The following is a 24,263-nucleotide window of genomic DNA, read 5'->3' on the forward strand; positions in this document are numbered from 1 at the left end:
TGTGCGTACCTGGATGACATAGCGATCTATAGTGAGTCCTGGGAGGAACACTTGGCTCACATAGGGACCGTCCTGGATCAGATTCGGCCCGCTGGCCTGACTCTGAAGCTAGACAATGCCATTTCGGGATGGCTGAAGTCCAGTACCTGGGACACCGGGTGGGGTGTGGGAAACAGCACCTGCTAAAATTGAGGCGGTCGCTAATTGGCCCACTCAAGTCCTGGCCTTCCTGGGCACCGCTGGGTATTATAGACGCTTTGTCCCCGACTACCATTGCCAAACCCCTGACTGACCTGACGAAGAGAAATTTACCCTGACAGGTCCTGTGGTCTCCCAACTGTGAAGCTGCATTACAAGCCCTTAAGACTGCATTGATTCATGCTCCTGTTCTGGCTGCCCCAGTCCCTAACAAACAGTTTACTGTACAGTTTTAAGCCAGGTGGGAGAGGATGGAGGAGAGCACCCTGAGGCATACATCAGTAGAAAACTTCAGAGAGGTTAGCTACGCGGCAGTAGAGAGAAGTAGTGCTTAGCCCTGGTGTGGGCCTTGAAAAAGTTATCCCCATATTTGGATGGACAGGAGTTTACCTTGGTTACAGACCATAATCCCCGCATTACTGGGGACAATGGCCGGCTACTGAGATTGAGTCTGGCACTCCAACCCTACAACTTTACCATCCAGTACTGGCCCGGCAAGCAGAACGGCAACACGGATGGATTGTCTCGGCAGACTGACCTGATCCCCGAATAACAGCATCTGGACAGCCTCCAGTTGCCCCGAAAAGAGGTCAAGCCGGGTCTGCCAGAGTGTCCCACAAAGAGGGAGCCGTGTAACAAAATCCCACAGTGGTTATGGTGTGGATCACGGTCTTAGCATTGTATTCCAACCAAGAACACGCTCCAAGACTCTGGTTACCCTGGGACTATGGCCCCTGGAGTGCATTACCTGTTAAAAACTATTTCTGGCCCTTTAACACTGCTGGGAAAGAATCTGTTATTTTAAAACCGGTGTGACAAACTGCCATTTGCCTCTGGCTTTCCATGTGCCAAACTGCCCTGTTCCTCTGGCTTATGGAGAAGCCTGCTTGCCAGCTATATCACTTCTAGCTCTTATAAAAGATCTCTCTCCAGCTACACCTTTTGGAAGGAGAGCCCCAGCTATACCCTCCTGGAGGAGGGAGCCCCGCTCTTCCCACTCTACAGGACTTTGAGTTGGAGCTCTGCCGTGGTCTCCAGTACTGGGGAAGGAGGACGCCCAGACGGTAGATATCCTACTACATAGTGGTAACCGTCACAACTGCCTTTTCAGAGAAAGGCAGTGTTTACATTGCCTCTAGGGACACCTCCAAATGGCCTCTGCTCAGATGGATACTGGAGGTGCTTCCTGTGTTAGTGCTGCCAAAAAAGCAGCACTACCGTTCAGCATCCCCACATTTTACATGGAGACACTGAATTTTCCTCAAAGATGCATTGATTCAATGCATTTCTATGAGGTGGTCCTGATTGGCCAAAATGGCATTTGGCCCCGCCCTGTGCCAATTTTGATGATGTCACTGTTACAAAATGCCTTTTGTCACTGTTTCTTTAAATTACAAATTGCCCTGCTTCCCTGGGTTATGGAGAAGCCTAATTGCCAGCCTTCTTCCTCATGACTGTGGCCCTGGTGTGTATGGCCCTTTAAGAACAGTCTGTGGGCACGGTGTTCTCAGACCCTTAAAATACAATCTTCATGGCTTCTTCCCACTTGGTTTGGTAAATGGGGCTTACTGAACCAAGTATTACACAGGCGGACCACACAGAAGTGGAAGTGTGTGGCCAATTTACCTCCCAGGCTGAGGGGTTGCTGTAGGTTAATTGCCGACCGCTGGGTGGCTACCGTTCGTGCAGTCGAACGTGGTCAGCGGTGTGTGCTCCTGAATCTATGGAACTGAAATTGGCTACAAAACGGCACAAACACCGCTGACCCTTACCTTCTCCTCCACTTCGACGATTCGGCTAAATCGAGGTGCGTTCGACAGTTTGAATGCACTACTATACTGAGCCAATTTCACGAATGGTGCCCCGTTCGTGCTTTCGAATGAGACTTAGACATTTTTCGGAGTGAAACTGACCGACCGCACAGCACAAATCTATGGAACTGTTTTGGGCAAGAAAGCATGCTTGCGATCAGTTACAAAGGACTTCCAGCTAACCAGTTACAAAGGACTTCCAGCTTATTCTTTATTTTTCGTTCTGACAGTCAAGCATTGTTACAATAATGCAAACATAGGTATGGAAATAACCGTACAATTTTTTGTCATGCATTACAGAATGCAGAGTAGGATGGTACTGTGCACTTTGTGTGTATTGCCGTCAGAGTTTTTCTTTTACATTGGCAAGCAAAGTGTAATTATGTACAGTGGTAGTATTGGTGAGGAGTCGGCTTGGTAGGTGGAGTGTCATGAACTCTCAAGTTGGCCCTGATGAGTATATTATGCTGTTGTGGCCAGAGCGTATGTATGTTGTATTCTGAGCTTGCCTGGTTAGTTCAGGCGTTATGTCCCTCCTGTCTGCTCTTTCCATACCACCCCCTGGGTGCCACCATTCCGCTAGGTGCGCAGACAGGCAGAGCATGATAGTGTGGTAGTGCTGGTGGGGGGGGTACGTGTCGTCGGCCAGTTACGTGTGCCAACGCACCCCCATCCCCTGAAATTGTCTGCGCGTCTCATGCATGTTTGAGCCTTTCTCTCCTCCTGTTTGTTTACAGGTCTAGTGTGCTTTCAATAGATAAAAACATACAAGAAAAGGATAGATATGTAGAGACAAGTAAAATTAGTGAAGTTTTGAGATGAAGTGATCTCCTGGGGGCCTAGAACCAGGCGCTGCCCGTCTCAGTGGACTGCGCCCCGTGTTCTGGCTTTAACCATCTACCTGTTCTGCAGTGGTGCCGATTCCACCCGTCCGGGTTCTGGTATGACAGTGGCCGTTGGGTGATTCACAGTTATCGCCACTGAAATGTACCGCGTGGATGTCGCCCCTCGCCCCAGGCCTTGGTTCTATGTATCATATTGCTCCCATAGATCCCACACCTTGTGGAACGTGGTCAATGTGTTCCGCACTTGGGCCGTGAGTTTATCCATCAGATAACTGTCACGTAGTTTTGTCCTGACCAGAGATATCTGCGGGAGGTCCGGGCATGACCAGTGTTGTGCTACGGTCCTGCGGGCCGCTAGGTAAATCATGTTGAGGAGTTTCTGTTCGTGTCTTGGGAGGCCCTCCGTGGGTTTAGACAAAAGGCATGCCCATGGGTTTAGTGTCATCTGTTTTTGTAAGATTTGGGAGGTGAAGTCTACTATGCTGCGCCAGTTCCAGCTAACTTTTTAACCCCTGGAAGGATTTGCCTGAATTTTGAGAATGTTTGTATTAGAAGTATGCTGAGTAATAATATGTTTTTATGGAGATTGGATGTATAGTTTTAAAGTTATAGTAAATGTGTAAAAAGTATATTTTTCCCGCCTTTGATAATTACATTAACCCATTGTGTACAGTAATTATATCACAGGCAGAGGGGAGGATTTTGTGGGAATGAATGGGAGTGTTTTACTGTATATTAGTGTTTGATTGGTTGTTCCACAAAACCCTGTGGGTGGTACTTTATGTGTAAAACCTGCATAAAAGAAAACCCTTTGGTGCTGATTAAAAGAGAACTACATGACCCTCTAACTCGCAGCCTCGACTCATGTTTGTAGGAGACAGCTATAATCACTACAGGGATTGCTATGCTCTGCATACTCCCTTTGCTACTGAGCTCTTGTTCCTGATCCAGCTTCGCGCTACTGAAACCTGGAGCCTGGTCATAGGTCCAGGGTGGATAGCAGACGGCGAGATCCCAGCACAGTAGCGGTGGTTCATGGAGTCTGCAGTGTTTATGGTGTCTACGGTGCTGATGGTCCTTTGGTGAGCGCTAGGAGCATCCTTTCTACTGCCCAACTTCCAGCCAGCCTGGAGGCAGGCATAACAGTCACAAATGGGGCAGAGCCAGCGCTGGCAAACCCGCGCAGCTCTGGAAATAAGGTGAGTTTTACACTTTTAGAGGGAGGCTAAGGATGGGGGGGGTCATTCCACCTCATTGGAAAATCATTAAGGGGTGCAAAGAATCATAGGAGTTGTAGTTCTACAACAGCTGTATGTCCACCTATTGGGCATGCTTGTTTGTGTTTTGTGTGCAGGGCTGCAGTGTGATCGGCTGCATGTTCATGTGGCCAACCATTTGCAAGATAAGGGGAAACTGTAAAATGCAAGGCATTAAAATCAATTTTCTCTCAAGCCATTGGGCTGTAGAGCCTCTATCTAGTTTAATATTAATGAACAGAATATTATTCAATTATTTGTTTCTGTAAATATGAGGACCTCCCCTGACCCATACTCCTTGTATTGCTATTTACAGGGTCAGTTATATACAAAAATGGAACAGCTACATCCTCAGCTTCATGACAATATAAAGAAAGAGTAAGTATGAGCTTAGCAATGAAATGTAAAAAACAAATCTGCCTTTTCCATGAGGGTTGGTTGTATCTCTACCTAAATAAGCCTCTAGAATAAACATGAAATAAAAAAGGAAGATTTCTACAGCTCTCTGCTCAACAGAGGTCTATTGGGGCAAACATTTACGCTCTTCGGCTTTGAGGATCCATGCTTTCTTTAAAGTAGTAAAATGAGAATAAAACAATAGCAGGAGATAAGTCATCAGCTGTACGTAAGGAATATTAAGAACTTCACTTAATGAAGAGGCCACCCTTAATGTGGCTTTGTCACCTCACGCTTACCTATTTTGTTCCCTCTCTTCTCTTCCTCTTTTAAAATCTGTTCTGCTTTTCTTTATTTCTGATCCATTTGTCTTTAAAACACAAGACAAAGTAGGGACTACTTGTGTATTTTTCCTACTCTTGACATATCTTGACACAGCGTGGAGCTTAAGGCAAACTCAACTTCCGTTGTCAAGTTTGTCAAGCTAACAGAGCTTTTTGTTAACAATGTTTGTCAAACTTTCCTTAAAGCGGCACCGTCATGCCAAACTTACCTTTCCCCAATCGATTCCTCTTCTCTCCCTCTCTCTGGATCTGTTATTAATTTCTTCCTGTCTGCTCTAGTTTTCTTTAATACATAAGACAAAGTAGGAACTACTTGCCTTATGGAGGTTTCCTAGGTCTGACCATCTATGACCAGCGGGGGAGCAAAGTGTGCTTCATTTCCGGTGTTTAGAGAAATTTTCCCATAATTCTTAGCTTTCCTCCCTGTTCCCGCAATGCTTCCTGTCAGTATTGCCGAACGTCCTGTCATTCAGACAGAACACCGGCAAAACTGCCGAATTGCGTCCTAACAGAATAAGAAGAGTTTGTCAATTTGTGTTAGAATGCAATTCGGGACTTTGTTCGTATAGGAATTTCATTTGAATGAATGAAACTCCGATCCTATTCGTGCTGTGGCTGCATCTTGCATCTAGTTCCCACGGTATCAGGGAGCTATCTACCAAAAGGCTGAAAGACTTTCAGCCACATTTACTAATAATAAGTAAAGATTACTTAGTATTAGTAAATTCTGCCCCTACTCGCTATATCAGTGGCTGCTCACTGTTAATAAAAAAAAAAAACACCTCTCCCCTCCCGTGCAGTGCGAGTGGGGGCTATTAAACTGAAGGGGGGACCTGGAGCCCCCCACCCCTAAGCAGCGGATGGGGGCCCTAAATATGAAGGTGGGTGGGGGGCCCTATTTTCTTCCCCCCCGGCCCCCACCCCTGAGCGGCGGGTGGGGGGACCTATTATCCTCCCCCCAGCCCCCACCCCTGAGCGGCGGGTGGGGGCCCTAAATGAGAGTGTAGGGGGGGACCTATTGTCCTCCCCCCCGGCCCCCACCCCTGAGCGGTGGGTGGGGGCCCTAAATAATAATAAGGGGGGGGGACCTACTGTCTTCCCCCCTGTCCCCCACCCATGCGCGGTGGGTGGGGACCCTAAATAACAATAAGGGGGAGGGGAACCTACTGTCTTCTCCTCCGGCCCCCACCCCTAAACGGCGGGTGGGAGCCCTAAATGAACCCCCCCCTCCCCACCCCCTTCCAAGGTGACTAGGGGTCTCCAAGCCCCTAGTCACCCCCCACACCCAAATAAAAAATTAGCCCCTACCTACCCCCCCTCACCCTAAAAATAGTGGGGGGGTAAAATAACTAGCTTGTAAAGAAAAATAAAACTTACCATTTGATGTCTTCTTTTTTCTAAAATCTTAATTTTTCAGCCCCAAAAAAGCCAAATAAAAAAACCATCATACCCGAACTTGTAAAAACTAAAATAAAAAACCCAACGCAAAAAAAAAAAAACCTGACAAAAAAGAAAAAACGAGACGCTAAAAAAATTAATCCATCTTCACCCGGCGAGGGCACAGTGCAGACTGAGCTCCGCAGGGCGGGGCAAGGCTTGTAAAGCCTTGCCCCGCCCTGCAATTAGGCATTGGATGGATTTCCCCACGCTGTGTAAAATGACACAGAGCACTCTGATTGGAAGGATTTCAAGCTAACCATAGTGTTATGAGTCATTTTACACCACGTGGGAAAGTTCTTTGGAATTTTCCCACGCTGTGTAAAATGACAAAGTGCACTCTGATTGGATGGATTTCAAGCCATCCAATCACAATGTTCTGAGCCTAATTGCAGGGCGGGGCAAGGCTTTATAAGCCTTATCCCACCCTACGGAGCTCAGTCTGCGCCGTGCCCCCGCCGGGTGGAGATGGATTAATGTTTTTAGCGTCTGTTTTTTTCTTTTTCATCTGTTTTTTTTTTTTTGGCGCTCTGGTTTTATTTTATTTCTTTTTTTACAAGTTCGACGGGTATGATGGTTTTTTTATTTGGCCTTTTTTGGGTCTGAAAAATAAAGATTTTAGAAAATAGGACATCAAATGGTAAGTTTTATTTTTCTTTACAGGTTAGTTATTTTATTCCCCCCTCACTATTTTTAGCGTGAGGGGGGCAGGTAGGGGATAATTTTTTATTTGAGTGGGGGGGGTGACTAGGGGCTTGGGGACCTCTAGTCACGTTGGAGGGGGGGGGAGGGGATTTTAATTTAGTGTCCCCAGCCAACGCTCAGAGGTGGGGGCCGGGGGGAAGACAATAGGTCCCCCCCTTATTGTTATTTAGGGCCCCCACCCGCCGCGCAGGGTTGGGGCCCGGACGGGAGGACAATAGGTGTTCCCCCCTCCACATTCTCATTTAGGGTCTGCACCCATCCCTCAGGGGTGGGGGTCGGACAGTAGGTTCCCCCCCCTTATTGTTATTTAGGGCCCCCATCCACTGCTCAGGGGTAGAGACCGGGGGGAGGACAATAGGTCCCCCACTTATTGTTATTTAGGGCCCGACGCACAGGGGTGGGAGGACAATAGCCCCCCCTTATTGTTATTTATGGCCCCCACCCATCCCTCAGGGGTGGGGGCCAGGGGGGCGGACAATAGGTCCCCCCCCCTTATTGTTCTTCATGGCCCCCACCAATCGTGCAAGGGTGGGAGCTGGGGGGTACTAGGGTTTGTTTTGTTTTTTAACACTGTTTAGTAGACATGCCCCTACTTGCAGTATAGTAGAGTAGATTTTAATCTCCCTTATGCTATTATGGGGGTCATAGAGTGAGGGAGGACATGGGGGGGCTTAGGAAGTGGCGGGGAGCACTGCTCCCTGACGCTTCTATCTCTACATATTACCTGCACGCCGGTAGCTCCCTCCTTGTAATAAACTGAACGAACCAACGAACACTGATATTCAATGTTTGTTTGTTTGTCTGACGAATTAATGAATAGATGAAATTCCCGTACGCATGCCAAAGTGTGTCACTGGGCATGTGCGGGAATCTCACAGCGCTATCTAGTGTGGGCAGATGACGTGTCCCACAGGGACTTCCACTACCCACACAAAGATGGCGGCGCCCTGAATATAGGTAGGAGCAGAAAATAAAGATAAAAAATAGGTAATATGGGGGGCATAGGGGCATTTGGGGTGATTAAGGGGTCAGTTAGATGTAGTGGAGTCGGGAGGAGAGTTAAAAAAAAAAACGGGATTCGGCCATGGCAGTGCTGCTTTAAACGCTCCACCCTTTTTCAAGATTGGCAAGTGTAGGGAAAATATAATAGTCCATACTTTGTCTTACATGTTAAAGAGAAATAGATCAGAAATTAAGAAAAGAACAACAGATTCTGAAAAAGGAAGAGAATAGGAAACAATATGTGAAAGGTAAGTTTGAGGTGACAGACCCACTTTATTTCTAACATTGGTAGTTTTATTTCTGCCAGAGTGTGGAGTAAAATATGATTGTCCTTTATATTTATTAAAAGTTCACTAAAGGCATCCAGACCATTTTAACTCAATGAGGTGGCCTGGATGCAGTGGTCCTTTAGTTTTAACCCCACCATCTAAAACATTGCTATTTTATGGATAAGCAATGGTTAAATGATTGGGTTAAATACACCTCTAGTGGCTGTCAGGAGGTGTATCGGCTGTGAAAACCAAGTCAAACTGAGTTCTCACAGCTATCCTCCACTTCACTGAAGGAGAACAGTGCTGCATGTGCATGCACTTTATATCCCCATTGAACCTGTATGGTATTGGATTGGACATTTAGAAGCATCAGTGTGATGTTTTGGGAGGCAGTTTGAGTGGTTAAAAGGACCACTTTCCTCTTTATTTGAGTTTTTATTTAGATGAGGGAAGGTGGGGCTAAAGATGAAGAGAATAATACCATGATGTTAGGAATACAAGTTTGTATTCTTGAAGCAAGTGTTCCTTTAACCCCTTAAGGAGACATGACGTGTGACATGTCATGATTCCCTTTTATTCCAGAAGTTTGGTCCTTAAGGGGTTAAAAGACTTCACTCCCACCTCGCTGCAGGGTAAAACTATGGACGACATGGTGGGAGGGCCATGCCATCACATGAGGCCAAAACCTTTATATAACCATCAAACCATATTCACTTAAAGTAATGGTGTGAATAAACATAACACTTATACTGTGCGCTCTGCTTCAACTGCATAATGCTGTATGTGATGACACTGAACGTGAAGCCTTTCAATTATCAAAAGTCTTCACCAGCAAGTGTCTGCAGTGATTAAATGAACACTATAGGGTCAACACAAACATGATTTCCCGACCCTATGGTGTTAAAAACACTGGACCCAGCTTGCACCCCTAAATATAGTAAAATCTTAAATTTCTTCCAGTCTGCTGGTGCTGGCTCTGCCCCTGATCTGACTCCTTGGCTGGCATCATCAGAAGTTATGATTTCAGCTACTCACAATGTTTTTCCATAGGAAAACATTGGATCGGCTCAGATTGCCAATTCTGATAATCTGAGCCAAGGAGGCGGAATGGGGGAGGAGCCAAACTTCATCCTGGCCAGTCAGCATTTCCTAATAGAGATGCATTGAATCAATGCATCTCCAAGTTTAGTGCCTCCATGCAGTGGGTGTCAACACTGAATGCCAGTACTGCACACTGTGCAGTACTGCTCCAGGAAGTAGCTCTAGTATCCACCTGAGGAGTGGCCACTGGAGGTGTCCCTAGGAAGCAATGTAAACACTGCCTTTTCTCTGAAAAGACAGTGTTTACTGCAAAAAGCCAGAAGGGACTGACTAAACTCACCAGAACAACTGCATTAACCCCTTAAGGACACATGACGTGTGTGACACGTCATGATTCCCTTTTATTCCAGAAGTTTGGTCCTTAAGGGGTTAAACTGTAGTGTTTCTGCTGACTATAGTGTCCCTTTAAGGGTTGTTTTCTTTGTGTAGAGTGTCTTATCTAATTGCATAGTGTCACAGCATGTTGACTAAAACTGAAATAATGTTTTCTCATTCTCATGATATATGAATTTGTTACCAATGTTTGTAGCTAATGTTAACACAATTTTCAATACACTTGCTACAAACACTTTTTGGGTAATTCTCAGGAATCTGCACAGCCCTTACTTACTATGGGCAAGATAAGGAACAGAAATATGTATTACAGGTTCTTAGACTGATCAAGATTTACAGAATGACTCCTAAGAGTCAAATAAATAAATACTTGGAGAAAGGTGTAGTAAATTCTAGTAAAAGCCAGTGAACAGAGATACGCATAAATGTAAAACTAGGTAAAATGAGGTAAATCCTGAGTGGTGTAATTATAAATAGTAATAGATCCAGCAGTGCACAAAAACTATTGTGTGCCTGCATGAAATTGATTCACTTGAACCAGCACTGTAAAAATGTTGCAGCCCAAATCTGCTATAATCAGTCTGCACCTGTCCAGCATCCAAACGGTCATCACGTCAATTGTCAAGGTCACCAAGCAGTGCTAAGATTAATTTCTAACTTACCTTACTTACTTTAAACTGATGTTTTACATTTTTATTCATAACATTGCTCTTTTTATAACATAAGTAAAAAAAAAAAAAATGGAAACTGACGGATTTAAAAGCAGGGTGAATGTTTTGAAATACATTCATACTCACCTGCAGCCAATTAGCTTGGCACACAATAACATTCTATCATACTATTGCTACTATTTTACTTATCTTATCTTATTATTCACCACGTCGTATATATGTGCTTTTCGTTAATCTCTGTGTACAACCATTAGACGTGTTAGCACTGCTTGCTTACCTCTCTACCTATAAAAATATGCCAATACTTAAATGCCATACCTGTGAAACGCTGTAACATTACCAGACTTGCATATGCTATTGTGGCATTGTGAGTTGCTATGTTCACTCATGCACACAAAAATAAAGAATAAAAAAAAAAAAATAAAAAAAAAAAGCATTGTTTTGTCTCAAATTATACATGGGATCTTATTATGTGAAACATAATGGCTCCCATACAGAGAATACAGTGGCATATATGAGAATACAATTTTATTCCCAGATGACTGCTTTTTTTTCATTATTAACATGAAGATACTTTACATCAACGAGGCTAAAAATAATATTATCCATGCAGACAACTGATTTAAAACAGATCACAAATTTAGTTTTCACAACTCTCACCATGTGTCCAGTGGGCTCTGGATCTTGAGTCCTGTGAGGTAGCGCAATTGATGGGAAGACCCCGTGTTGAGCTTTTATCTGGGTTTGGGATTCCAGCCTGCTCAGGTGATGCTCCTCTCTGCCAGGGGATTGGTACCGTGGTGGAGTGGCCAGACCACTTCTTAGTGCAGCATATCGTACACTCATAGTTTCTTTATTAGGGGACATGTGTCTGACTGGTGGGGAAGCTCGATGCTCAGGTGACATATATGAATGTGGTGAAAGGTCACGATGAGGAGACAGGTGCTGGGGGGAAACACAACGCAAGGGAGATACTTCCCTTGCTGATTGCAAACGCTGGCATGGTGACATTCCCCTGCGTGGTGATGAAGAGCCTGTTGGGGAGAAACATTTGGGTGAAGTTTCTCTCTTCTGGAGAAGGTGTCTCCTTGATGGACCTGCTCTACTACAACCTATGTCCTTTCCAGGTGACCATCGCCTATGGGGCAACATTTCCTGGGAAGCAGGTTGGTCAGATACTAGCAGTGCCTGGTTCTCTTTCTCCAGAGGTTCTGTAGTAAAGACAGGTTTGGGAGAAAAGTGGTAAGCAGGTGAAATGTTGGCACTCTCTGGGTCCTGACTGGGAGAATGAGAGGTGCCAGTCGTTGGTGAAGGATCAGGATGTTTCTCCTCCTGGCTTTCTTCATCATCATCGTCGTCGTCATCTTCATCTTCTGAGTCTTCCTCATCATCTGTATCTTCCAAGTCTGAAAATTGATGCTCCTCCACCACATCACTGTCTTGCCACCGTTCCTCACTTGTCCCTGGTAAATAATTTTTTTTTTTAAAAATGTACATAATTAATATTTGGGTGCTAGAGATGGCTAACTTTATTAAGAATGTGAAAGTTGCACAGTTATAAGATTTACTGGGACTATTTCAATATATTACCTTCTTCAGCTTCCAGCTCTGCCAGTGTTGGTGGGACTAATCCCAGTTCTTGGCATTTCTTACTGTGTGCTTTGGATTTCATGTGTTTAGTCAGATTCCCTGAAGGAGAGGAAAAATAAAAAGTTTACAATAACCGCAAAGCCATTCAATTAATCCTTACTCTCAAGTTCATGGCTGGTGATGAGCAGTTAACCAGTCACCAATATAGTTATATGACAATATAGTTATATGAAGCAGTTTTTGTTTGTAGATCATGCCTCTGAAGTCTCACTGTTCAATTATAGTGTCCCTTCTTAATTATCCAGGTGTTAATTCCATATTATCAAGGAGAGATGAGGTTAAGTTCTGTGGTGCCAGGAAGAGCTCCAGTTTATATTGACCTTTACTAAAAAAGGTCTAAAAAACTACTATTTTGTTTCAAGTGAATTAATTTGGGCATGAACAAAACAAACACTACATGTATCTAACCTTATTTGATGATGTCTTGAAGCAATTGCACCATACTATTCAACCTTTCCTGCTTGATTAATTAAGGCAAACAGAGTACAAATAATACAAAGGCAGGATCAAATACACTTGTCTGTTACATGATAACTCCAAACTTCACCTATTATCATTGCTGTTTGAAAATAAAAAAGCTAAATTATATGCAAACTCTGCAAGAGGGAGGGGGAAATAAACGTTATCTCTTCTTTTACAAATATTTATTAAAATGTAGCCATACATACACCTCAACACTACAATACCTAACCACTAACCTAAAAGACCTATCCCCTCATCAATTACATACACAGACCGATCCCTCCTGCACAACAGCACCTGTACTACTTTATATCACTGCACCTACCCCGACTACACTAAAATCCCTCTACACTACAGCCCTTATGTCAACCTCAAAACACACTACAGCTCCTATCCCCCCTACACTACATCACTTATCCTACCAGACGAGTGGCTAGTGTCTCCATACACTTGTATCCCCACAAGCAGTTTTCCATGAAACATACAACACCAGTATCCTCAAAATACCACAAGCAGTGTTCCCCCATGCAATACCACAAACAGTATCCCCACAGACATGCAACACCTCAATCAGCATGCCCACACACAGACACCACCACAAACTGTGTCCCAACAAACAAAACTATAAGCAGCCTCCACACACACAACGCCAAATGTCGCTTACCCCCACATGCACAACACAACAAGTGACCTAGTCTTCCCACACAAATACAACCCCACATGCAACACAAAAACCAACATCCCCACACATGCAATACCACAAGCAGCATCTACATAAACAAGCAATATTACAAGAAACCTCTATACACTCACCACAGGCAAGCTACACATATTCAAATACTACCGAATGAGAAGCACAACTATAAATAGTAAAAAAAAAACACTTTATTAATTGGGTTCACAATAACAGGTATCATAAAATTCATATCAGAAGATCATAGCATAAATATCACAATAATAGTACAAGAAACCTACATGATACTCTGCAATTACATTAATGTTTATTGTACTATTACTATGATAATTATGCTATGATGTTCTGATATGCATTTTGTGATACCCGTTATTGTGGACCCAATTATTAAAGTGTCTTTTAATTTTTATGGTTGTGCTCCTCATTCAGTAGTATTTGCAGATGTTTAGGTCCTTGAGGAATAGGACATTTTTGAATGAGCACCCTGTCTTATTAATTTTGTTTCTGGTATATACTCGTATAGCATTTGACTAGTGTGCCTACCTTTTTTTTTTTTTATATTAAATTAAGCTACACATATGCAACAGCACACACTAGACTCTCTCACAACCCAGTCAGTTTAGCTATTTGGAATTTAAATTTTAAATTCAGTTTGGATTCTCGACAATTTTCACTCCGTAAAAAGTGAATTGTGGTGACTTTGCAAGGGAATTGCAAAATCTACAAAGCAGCCAAACTAGGGGGGAAAAAATCGCCAAATCAACTTTTTTTTCCAAATTAACTCCCTTGGAAAAAGATATTGCAATTGAATATCAATTCAACAATTCACTTTCTAGTGAATTTGTATTTCTAATGAATTACAATGTATTAGTACTATTACTATCCTGTTCATTTAGAGCTGATATTTTAGCATTAAGGGAACTTGCTAGAGGGCTTTATGTGTTTGGAGTATTGCATATTTATGACAGTTTATAAATGTGCAGATTTCAATAGAAATATACACTTTCATAACTGTGGGCAGAAACACCTCTCTGGTTGTCAGACAGGCAAAGAGGTTTTCTTCCTCTTTCGTTAGCTAACAGCACATTGAGAAGCGGGAAAGCCGCGGTAGCACATGTGTTTGCGGCATTCCCGCTAATTTGGAGTATTCCTCAGCACAGACTGAAAGTTTGTGTCATGGAAAGAGGGATGGGCTTGAAAAGGCTGCATCTTTTCAACAAGTATTCAGTTACTACAAGCCATTTTTCATATATCCCCAAAGAAAACATGCACGAAAAAATACATGCAAGTGTTCTTTGGGGGTATATTGATGAAATTGTTAAAAATACAATTTTCAATCAACTCCCAGGACTTGTTTATTATTAAAAAAAATCCTCAGAAAGGGACCTGAAATCTGAAAAGGTCATGTAACTTATTGTGGAGGTGCTCTTCAAATCTTTTTTTTTCCTCTATGGTTTTTATCTCCTTCAAGCATTGGAATAGACAGTCACCTTTGGTTTTGAAGGCAAAATTGCAGTGTTTGCACACATATGGTCGGAGGTCAGTGTGTGTTCGAATATGCTTCTTCAGCATACTTGGCTTCTTGCACCGAATGCCGCATTCTTCGCAAACGTATTTCCCACGCCCTCGTCCTCGCACATAAACATACTCCTCATTGGACTTGTACCTGTAGTAAGGCAGAACATGCTGAAGACCTACATAATACTAAAGATAAATTATACTATATCTACATATATGTATATATATATATATATATTTTTTTTTTATTTTTTTTAGATCACACCTATGTATATGTATTGTTTATGTGTTTAATAAATGGGATGGTGTAAAGTAGTGTGGCGCTCTAAATGACCATTAGACCTGACCTGATTAAATCCCCAGCAATTGTAGACATACCCCTGGCTTACATTATCATTTTGCAAAGTTCATATAAGAAATCTACTGTGAATCTGACACGTTGATTATGCTGTGCTACATGAATTTTTATGAGCCAGAGAGACTGGGTGGAGGAAGAAAAAGAACTATACTATGCGAAAAAGGGTCACAGACACTAAAGGGGGTGGGGTAGCATATGTGGATTTCATGTGCTATGGTCAACGTGCCTTACTGCTCACCTATAATATTAGACCACAAGGAGAAAGAATGCATACATACAGGTAAGGTTATGTTAAGAAACAAAAAACAAAAACAGCCTAATTTACAAATGTTGAATTCCTTTCATCCAGATGCTGTGATTCTGAAATCCAAAGGTTAAATCTGTATTTCTACCTTGCCCCCTGTAAACCCATTATCAGACAGCTAATCCATACACAAACTACCATATTTCATAGGACTGGCAGGTGCACAGTGCTCTCTAACAAGGTGGGATACATATTTCACGAGCTTTCCCCAACTTTAGATATATGTATATATATATATTTTTTTTGTTTATTATTAATAAAGCGCCAACAAATTCCGCAGCGCATATAGCTTTTAAAATATCAGGTCTATTCTATGTGTATAAGAACACAGTTTTCTTTTTCTGGTAAGCCATGCATGGACACATTTTCCTGCAAATCCTCATGTGACACTGCTTACACCCCCACCCCTCCTTCTCTGGGATTCCCCGGCCTGAGTGTTATATCCACTGTGTCAGTGCTCTCATACCAGCTGCCAGCCTGCACGCTGTAGACCAGGAAGGAGGGGGTAGAGGGCATGAAGACTTAACTCCTTTGCAACAAGAGAGAAAATATCTAGATGTATGGCTTTTGGGAAAGATTTTTTTGTTGTTGTTCTTATATGTGATTTACGTTTACTTGTCTATACCAGAGGAGTATTTTGAGAAATTGTAGTTTGTAGTCTTCTCCATTTTGGCAAATTACTAGTCCTTGTGAACTATTCTCCTCTGGAATATGCAACAATAAAATATAGGGGCTCAGCCAGTCTGGGGATATGCAGGCTAAAGAAATACATAACCAATACAGAACAGATTGTTGGAATGAGGGTGAAGCTTTAGTGGAAGTAACTGTTTTAGAGGAACAAACGACAGAAAAAAGAAGTTATGGAGGATGGAGGATTTAATGGTCAGCGATGGCATAAATTGTGGGTTAAAGTCTTGCAGACTCTCAATTTGCCTTGGATAAATAGGCCAGCTACTTACAATATCAGGGGAGGAAACCACATGATTTTAAGTTAAACATAAATATTGGTTATCTATCTATCTTGGTTATATCTATCTATCTAATCAAGGGTGTTCTTTCTTGGAAAACATTGATTGTAATAATATTGTCCTCTACCAGGATAAAAGAAGCATCTGCTATGCAAATAAAGTGAAACTATTTTTTATTATAATGTATGTTTACGCAATGATTGCATGCAAAGGTGCATTCACTAAAACACATATGAACAAACAGCCTCTCTAGTAGAAGGTGCAGAAATGCAAAAATGAAGGTCGATTTTGGGTGTAAGTGCTGTAGTGCCAGTCTTGTTAATATGAAATAATTACCTTGAGGACAGAGAGCAGACATCTCTCTCTGTTGGGTGAATATGTGCGTGTGTGGATAAGAGGGGGGGGGGGGGGGGGAGGGGGGGGGAATGTAAGGGGTGGTGAGATCATTGCTAAGAGATCCAGCCTTAGTTAATATTTGTCTGCGGTTGTATGATGTAAGATTAGAGAATGCAGCTACCTCTACCTTTCACATTAACAGAGAGGATAAAGGGGAAAAAAGGAAGATATAGAAAGGGGAGAGTATATAAAAAAATGGTGTCGATTTTGAAGGGAAGGAGATTAATGTATGGCAACTAGCATAACAGATATAAATGTAAGAGGTACACAGATAAAATCACAAAACAACAACAACATTGCAAAGAGACATGTATATATGTGTTTTTGAACCAATGCTTTATGCTCAAACAAATGGAATTGTGAGAGGCTTGCAACCAGGAGGAAATACAAAAATACACCACACATTCCAGGTGGCCCTATCTTTTACTTACTTACCCTCCCTCAAAAATCCGTATGCGGGAAGGCTCACCCCGCCTAATGGTTTTTCCTAATTCCTCTGGTTTACTCCTCTTTTCTTCCTCTTTCTCTGTTCTTAGAATCTCCTTCCTTGCTTGAAGTGGCAAGTGAGCCTGTTTTTTTCAATCCCAATGAAATAGAAAAGGTTTAATAATTAGTTAAGTATAGCCAAATATACTATCTTGTGCCCAAATTATCTTCACATTTTAACAATCAATGGCAAAAATAAAATATCAAGAGCACTTGCACGTTAGACGATATTGTCACAACTTTATCTGGTTTGGACCCTTACTCAGAATCTTTTACCGCTTAAAGGGAAACTATAGTCACCTGAACAACTTCAGCTTAATGAGGTTGTTCAGGTGAGAACTATAGCTCCCTGCAGCCTTTCTCATGTAAACACTGTATTTTCTGAGAAAATAGTGTTTACATTGAACGCTAGGAACACCTCCAGTTGCAGTCACTCAGAGTGAACCAGAGGGACTTCGGAGTTGATGGAGGCATAATATGCCTCCATCCACTCAGATCTGCTGTCAGCAGAGCACAGGGCAGCACCGTGCACAGCATCCTGTGATTCAGTATCTCATCCCTCTGCATGCAGGCACTGAACTTTCCTCATAGAGATTAATTGATTTAATTCATCTCTATGAGGAGATGCTGATTGGCCAGGACTGTGTTTGAATCATGCTGGCTCTGCCCTTGATCTGCCTCTTTTTCAGTCTCAGCCAATCCTATGGGGAAGAACTGTGATTGGATCAGCCTACCACATGTCAGCAGACTGCTTGTTTTTCTGAGTCTAACAGCATGCAGATTTACAGCTTCTGGCTTGAATACAGTAAGATTTTTACTATATTTATGGAGGCATGAGGGGCCCAGGGGGGCTAGATGGTGGTGTTAACACTATAGGGTCAGGAATACATGTTTGTCTTCCTGACCCTATAGTGATCCTTTAATGTCTAACCCTTGCACGTTGTCTTGAAATGTTTTTTTTCTCAAAGTTTTTTTTGCCATATCTCTGACCTATTCTGTGCTGTCCCAACGCTGTGACAAAATGTGTCCAGATACACTTTCTTCAGAAAAATAATAAAACAAATCCTATGAAGCACAAAAGCCTACGGTCTCAAAAGTATATTTGGCTAATTATAACATTTACGTTCTGTAAACCAGAAACCCAATTCCTTTTTATGGGTTGTAGAATATTTTACCAATCTATGGTCGATCATATCAATAACAATGCTGTCTTTTTCCTGTTAATATGTGAAAGGGAACCAACCACTGTATGCAATTCTTGGCCCAATTCTTAGTTTGAAGGCTTCTCTATACTTCCCAGAATAAAGGAAGTGTCTGTTTTCCTAGTGAGCAGCTATTCCCGTAAGTGGCAACCACTCTGGAACTTCCGGACCCTAGAATAGGTGTCTCGAGGGACACATGAGAGCACATCTTAAATAAGCCAACCTAGTTTTTTATTTTTGCTTTTTTCCAAGGAAAGGACTATGGAGATCACATAGCTGTGGTTAAAGATGTAATCCTGTGGTGCTGCCTACACCCAAGCTCACATAATGATTTACTGAGTATTAAAACTACAATACTTATCAAGTAAAGGTTTTGTTTGGTTGAGAACCAACATAGAATAGCTTACCACATAGAAATATAATCCTCACAATATGGACCTCAATCTACTCTGTGGCTCAAAGGTCACTTAGGGACAATCACAAACAATTAGCTCCACAGGAAATATATAGTAACTTATATCTAAAAATTCCCAAGGAATACACAGCATCTATGTACAGGTCAGCTAATTCCTTGTCGTATATTGGCATAGCATAGTCTTTTACAGCATTTTTTGTATATTCTAAGTCTATATTCAGTACCACGCTAATGTTTAATCTTCCACTAACACGTAAATACACTCAAATTTGTGCAATATACTGTTGATAAAAAAAATAGCTAAATTGGAGATCTCAATCGGTTAATATAATCTAGGTTAGATATTAACAGAGGGGACACAATATTGAAGTTCAAATTTGTGAGTTGCATATATAAAAATATTTAATGAATTTCTACAGTTTTGTCAGTCAGTCTTGTACCCACATCTCCATTTGCCTGGTATGATGGCAAGATGTAGTGGACATCATCTAAATGGTGGATCTCAGCTAAATCACAGCAGCCTTTGTTATGGTGTGGTGAAGGGGCATGTTGAGAGAAGTGTCTATACAAATGATGGTGAACCTTTTTGTTTAACCCAAGTGCCAAATCTCCTACATAAATCAATTAAGAGCAACAAAGTAAACAGACTCACTTCTATTCACCCTTTCCTTATCTCCATATGCTCACTTTTTATTACTTTAATCTTTGCCATGTTTCCTCTTTCCATATGTATTTCACTGCATTTCTGTATATCAGTTACCACATCCATATGGTTTTCTTTCAATGACTCCCCCACAATATAAAACTCTTTTTATAAGCCTTACTTTTTTATGTTTTCATTTTAGTTCTACTTGCCTTACTCACCGTCACCCACTCCCTTCATCTGACTCCCACAGCAATACCAGAACCATTTTTAACTTCACCCTTCTCACAATAACTAGGTTTTCGCTATTTATAATTCACTCTCTCTCTCATCATTATCCATACACTTCCCTCAGAAAAAAAAATCAAAAAAGGTGGTGCATCACCCTGCTTGGCCTTCCCCACTCAGAGAAGCTTGTGCATATCGATTTATTGAAGTGCTCTGCCATGAGCTTAATGCCCTGAATTTACTCTACGAAGAGCAAGCATGTCTACTGATATGTTAAACAGATTCAGGACATTTCCCTGATGTCTCCAGATGTGTGACACCAACAAACTCTGGACAGCAGGACAGGACAGAATATTTGGAAAAAGTCCTACTGAAATTGGAAAAGTAGGAAAGTCCATTGTGAGATACCTCTTCCAAGTGCCCAAATATCAGCCTTTTTCTAGCTCATCATAATAGTCATTTTACTATGACACATTTCCTTTATATTAGCATAACTTCACATTCCATAGTTTAGTATTGTAACAACTTTCTCCCTTCAATACAGGCTGCACTGCACATGATCGGTCCCTTCCGAAAAAACAATAAAAATCTGCTTACCATATGGGGTATTGAACTCCCGTCTAGTTCTCTACCAGTAACATGGTTTATGTGCGCTGATACCACTAGAAGCAGCAGGTTGCCTAAGGTATGCCATTACCAAACATCTAGGATCAACTCTATTAAAGGGACACTATAGTCACCAGAACAACTACAGCTTATTGAATTTGTTCTGGTGAGTAGAATCATTATCTTCAGGCTTTTTGCTGTAAACACGGTCTTTTCTGAGAAAATGTAGTGTTTACATTACAGCCTACTGATAACTTCACTGGCCACTCCTTAGATGGCTTTTAGAGATCCTTCCTGGGTCATGGCTGCCTAAATGCATCCAAACATTCAGTGTCTCCTCCCTCTGCATGCAGACACTGAACTTTCCTCATAGAGAATAATTGATTCAATTCATCTCTATGAGGAGATGCTGATTGGCCAGGGCTGTGTTTGAATTTTATTACATGACAGGAGGCTTCCTATTTTGCATGACTTTCTTTACTCATGCCTCCAGCAGCACAAGTCAATCATTAAACTTTTTAACCAATCATAACAAGCCACATAACCATATATAAAGCCCTGATCGTCACATGACTTCCTCTTTCTTTGCTTCTTCCAGCCAAGGCAAAGGTCAGAGTATTATGCTCTCAACTGGTTTTCTTTCTATAATGCAATTTTAGCTTGTATTTGTACCTTTAAGTTACCCTGTCATTGGGTCTTTAACTCCCCCTGTCTGGGGCTTTACCTGTCCCTTCTATCCATCCCTGCTTCCCTATGGCCTAATCCTATGCAGAAGCATTGTGATTGATCAGGCCACCACTTCTGATGATGTCAGCAGACAGCTTGCTATTCTGAGGCAAACAGCATGCAGAGCTACAGCTTCAGGTTTGAATACAAGTAAGATTTTGCTATATTTAGTGAGGCATGAGGGGCGCAGGGGGGCTAAATGGTGGTTTTAACACTATAGGGTCAGGAATACATGTTTGTGTTCCTGACCCTATAGTGTTCCTGACCCTATAGTGTTCCTTTAACCTATTTGTTATTTAACTACTCAGCAGGATGCTGCTAGTACAGTGTTTGTGTATAATTTGGAATAAAACTCAGAACGCATCAAACATTTAAAGGAGCGCTATAGGGTAAGGAACACAAACATATATTCCTGACCCTATAGTGTTAAAACCACTATTTAGGTAGCTTGCTCCCTTAAAAGGTAAGAAAATTTACCTTATTTCCAGCCCGCTCCTAATCCACTTCCTTAACTGACATAATCAGAATTGATATCTCAGCCAATCCAATGCTTTCCCATAGGAACAGTATTGGATTGGCTACGTTCGTCAAGGAGGCAGTGTAACGCAAAAAGGCTGAAGGGACAGGATACTAGGGATCGACCGATCTTGATTTTTTAGAGCCGATACCGATACCGATATTCTGTGAACTTTAAGGCCGATAGCTGATATAATTTGCCGATATTCTGTACATTTACCATTTTGGAAAATAAAAACAATTTCTAAAGGTAAATGCACAAAATATAAATGCCACGTGTAGTGGATGCACTGTGTTTAGACAGGGGAGCTGTGTGTGTTTGTGTAGTGTGTGTGTAGTGGATGCAGTGTGTGTTTGTGTAGTGTGTGTGTGTAGTGGATGCAGTGTGTGTTTGTGTAGTGTGAGTGTTGTGGATGCAGTGTGTGTTTTTGTAGTGTGTGTGTTGTGGATGCAGTGTGTGTTTGTGTAGTGGATGCAGTGTGTATTTGTCTAGTGTGTGTAGTGGATGCAGTGTGTATTTGTCTAGTGTGTATATAATGAAAGCAGAGTGTTTGTGTAGTGTGCGTAAAGTGGATGCAGTGTGTGTGTAAAGTGAATGCTGTATATATTAAATGCAGAGTGTGTTTGTGTAGTGTGTGTATATAAGAAATGCAGAGTGTGTGTGTATTTGTGTAGTGTGTGTATAGTGAATGTAGTGTGTTTATATAATGCAGAGTGTGTGTGTTTGTATAGTGTGTGTATATAATGCAGTGTGTTTGTGTAGTGTGCATTATATAAACACACTACACAAACACACACTGAATTATATAAACACACTACACAAACACACTGTGTATATAATGCAGTCTTTATATAATGCAGTGTGTTTGTATAGTGTGTGTATATAATGCAGTGTGTTTGTATAGTGTGTGTGTGTATAATACAGTGAGTATTTGTATAGTGTGTGTATATAATGCAGTTTGTGTTTGTATAGTGTGTGTATATAATGCAGTGTGTGTGTGTAGTGTGCATTATATACACACACACACTATACAAACACACACTGCATTATATACACACATACTATACAAACATGCACTGCATTATATACACACACACTATACAAACACACACTGCATTATATACACACACTATACAAACACACGCTGCATTATATACACACATACTATACAAACACACACTGCATTATACACACACACACACACACTATACAAACACACTGCATTATATAAACACTGCATTATATACACAGTGTGTTTGTATAGTGTGTGTGTATATAATGCAGTGTGTGTTTGTATAGTGTGTGTATATAATGCAGTGTGTTTGTGTAGTGTGCATTATATTCTCTCACACACACTATACAAACACACACTGCATTATATCCACACATACTATACAAACACACACTGCATTAGTATACACACACACACTATACAAACACACTGCATTATATAAACACTGCATTATATACACAGTGTGTTTGTGTAGTGTGTGTGTATAATAATGGAGTGTGTGTTTAAGGGGGCATTTTTTATTTTTATATTAAATTATAATTTTTTTAAATATATTTAATTATTATTATTATTGATTTTTTTGTTGTCCCCCCTCCCTGCTTGTTGCCTGGCCAGGGAGGGGGGATATAGCAGTCCCTGGTGGTTGAGCTGGGGGCGGGCAGCAAGCGCTAACTCACCTCCCAGCAGCACCTCCAGCTGCCCAGTGTAACTCTCGCGGCCAGCGTGCCGCGCGGAGCGTTGCCATGGTAACCCATGGCAACGCTCTGACGCCCGCGGGTCTCGCGAGGTTTACACTGGGGAGCTGGAGGAGCTGCTGGGAGTGAGTAAACGCTTGCTGCCTGCCCCCCCCCCCCAGGACCGCCGGGATTGTAATGAGCCTGGCGGTCCTGGGAGGTATTATCGGCAATATCGGTATCTCTATTGGCCGATACCGATATTGCCGAAAATACCGAATATCGGCCGATTATATCGGTAAAACTGATAATCGGTCGATCCCTACAGGATACACTTACCAGAACAACGACTAAGCTGTAGTTGTTCTAGTGACTCTAGTGTCTCTTTAATTATACAGACATCACTATGTATTTATTCACTATGTATTTATTTCCTGTAGCTTACAATTTAACATATATTTGAACATGAATATATATATATATATATATATATATATATATATATATATATATATAAACAAAATAATACTTTAGGCACTCACCCCTGAATAGTGTATGAATATATCTTGCCTTCGGTGCTTCCGGCGTCCCATATATATCCAGCAATAAAGTGGAGCACTCAGAAGGACTTCGTAATAGTGAATTTATTAATAAAAGAGTTTTACATCAGCATGTAAGTCCTGTGATTCGACGTTTCGACCCCTCAGGGTCTTTTTCAAGAACAGTTTACAAGTGAACTAAGCATGTATTATATAGACATGAAAAGAGTGCACTCACCAATCTCGTGTGTGTAGCCGCCCATTCAAACCCGGAAGTGTCACGGAAACAGACCCACGTGGTTTCCTTTGCGTGCATCAGTGCGTGTGACGTAATTATAACATCGTTGCTAGGTAATATTTTGTAAACAATATGTTATGTTAATGTGTATTAGCAACCAGCCTTGGCAACGTGTTTTTACAAGTGGAAATTGCATAATCGCTAAGGAAGAGATCCCTAAATGAAAGATAAGTCTTAAGTAAGAGGAACTCGTGTG

The 24,263-nt window shown here is 41.8% G+C and overlaps 1 protein-coding gene across 3 annotated transcripts in view; it reads right to left on the bottom strand.

The window, feature by feature from the left end:
- HIVEP3 (HIVEP zinc finger 3) overlaps window positions 1-24,263 on the bottom strand; it is a 318,984-nt gene that overhangs the window by 22,428 nt on the left and 272,293 nt on the right. For all 3 annotated transcript variants that reach the window (XM_063453898.1, XM_063453890.1, XM_063453907.1), the window contains 4 exons: window positions 17,157-17,290; window positions 14,668-14,843; window positions 11,962-12,060; window positions 11,032-11,834 (listed from right to left, as the gene is read on the bottom strand). In XM_063453898.1, coding sequence (XP_063309968.1) covers window positions 11,032-11,834; window positions 11,962-12,060; window positions 14,668-14,843; window positions 17,157-17,290 — 1,212 coding nt within the window. The remainder of the gene's footprint in view (window positions 1-11,031; window positions 11,835-11,961; window positions 12,061-14,667; window positions 14,844-17,156; window positions 17,291-24,263) is intronic.

This window comes from Pelobates fuscus, chromosome 1, assembly GCF_036172605.1.
Source record: "Pelobates fuscus isolate aPelFus1 chromosome 1, aPelFus1.pri, whole genome shotgun sequence".
In the NCBI taxonomy this organism is placed as follows: domain Eukaryota; kingdom Metazoa; phylum Chordata; class Amphibia; order Anura; family Pelobatidae; genus Pelobates; species Pelobates fuscus.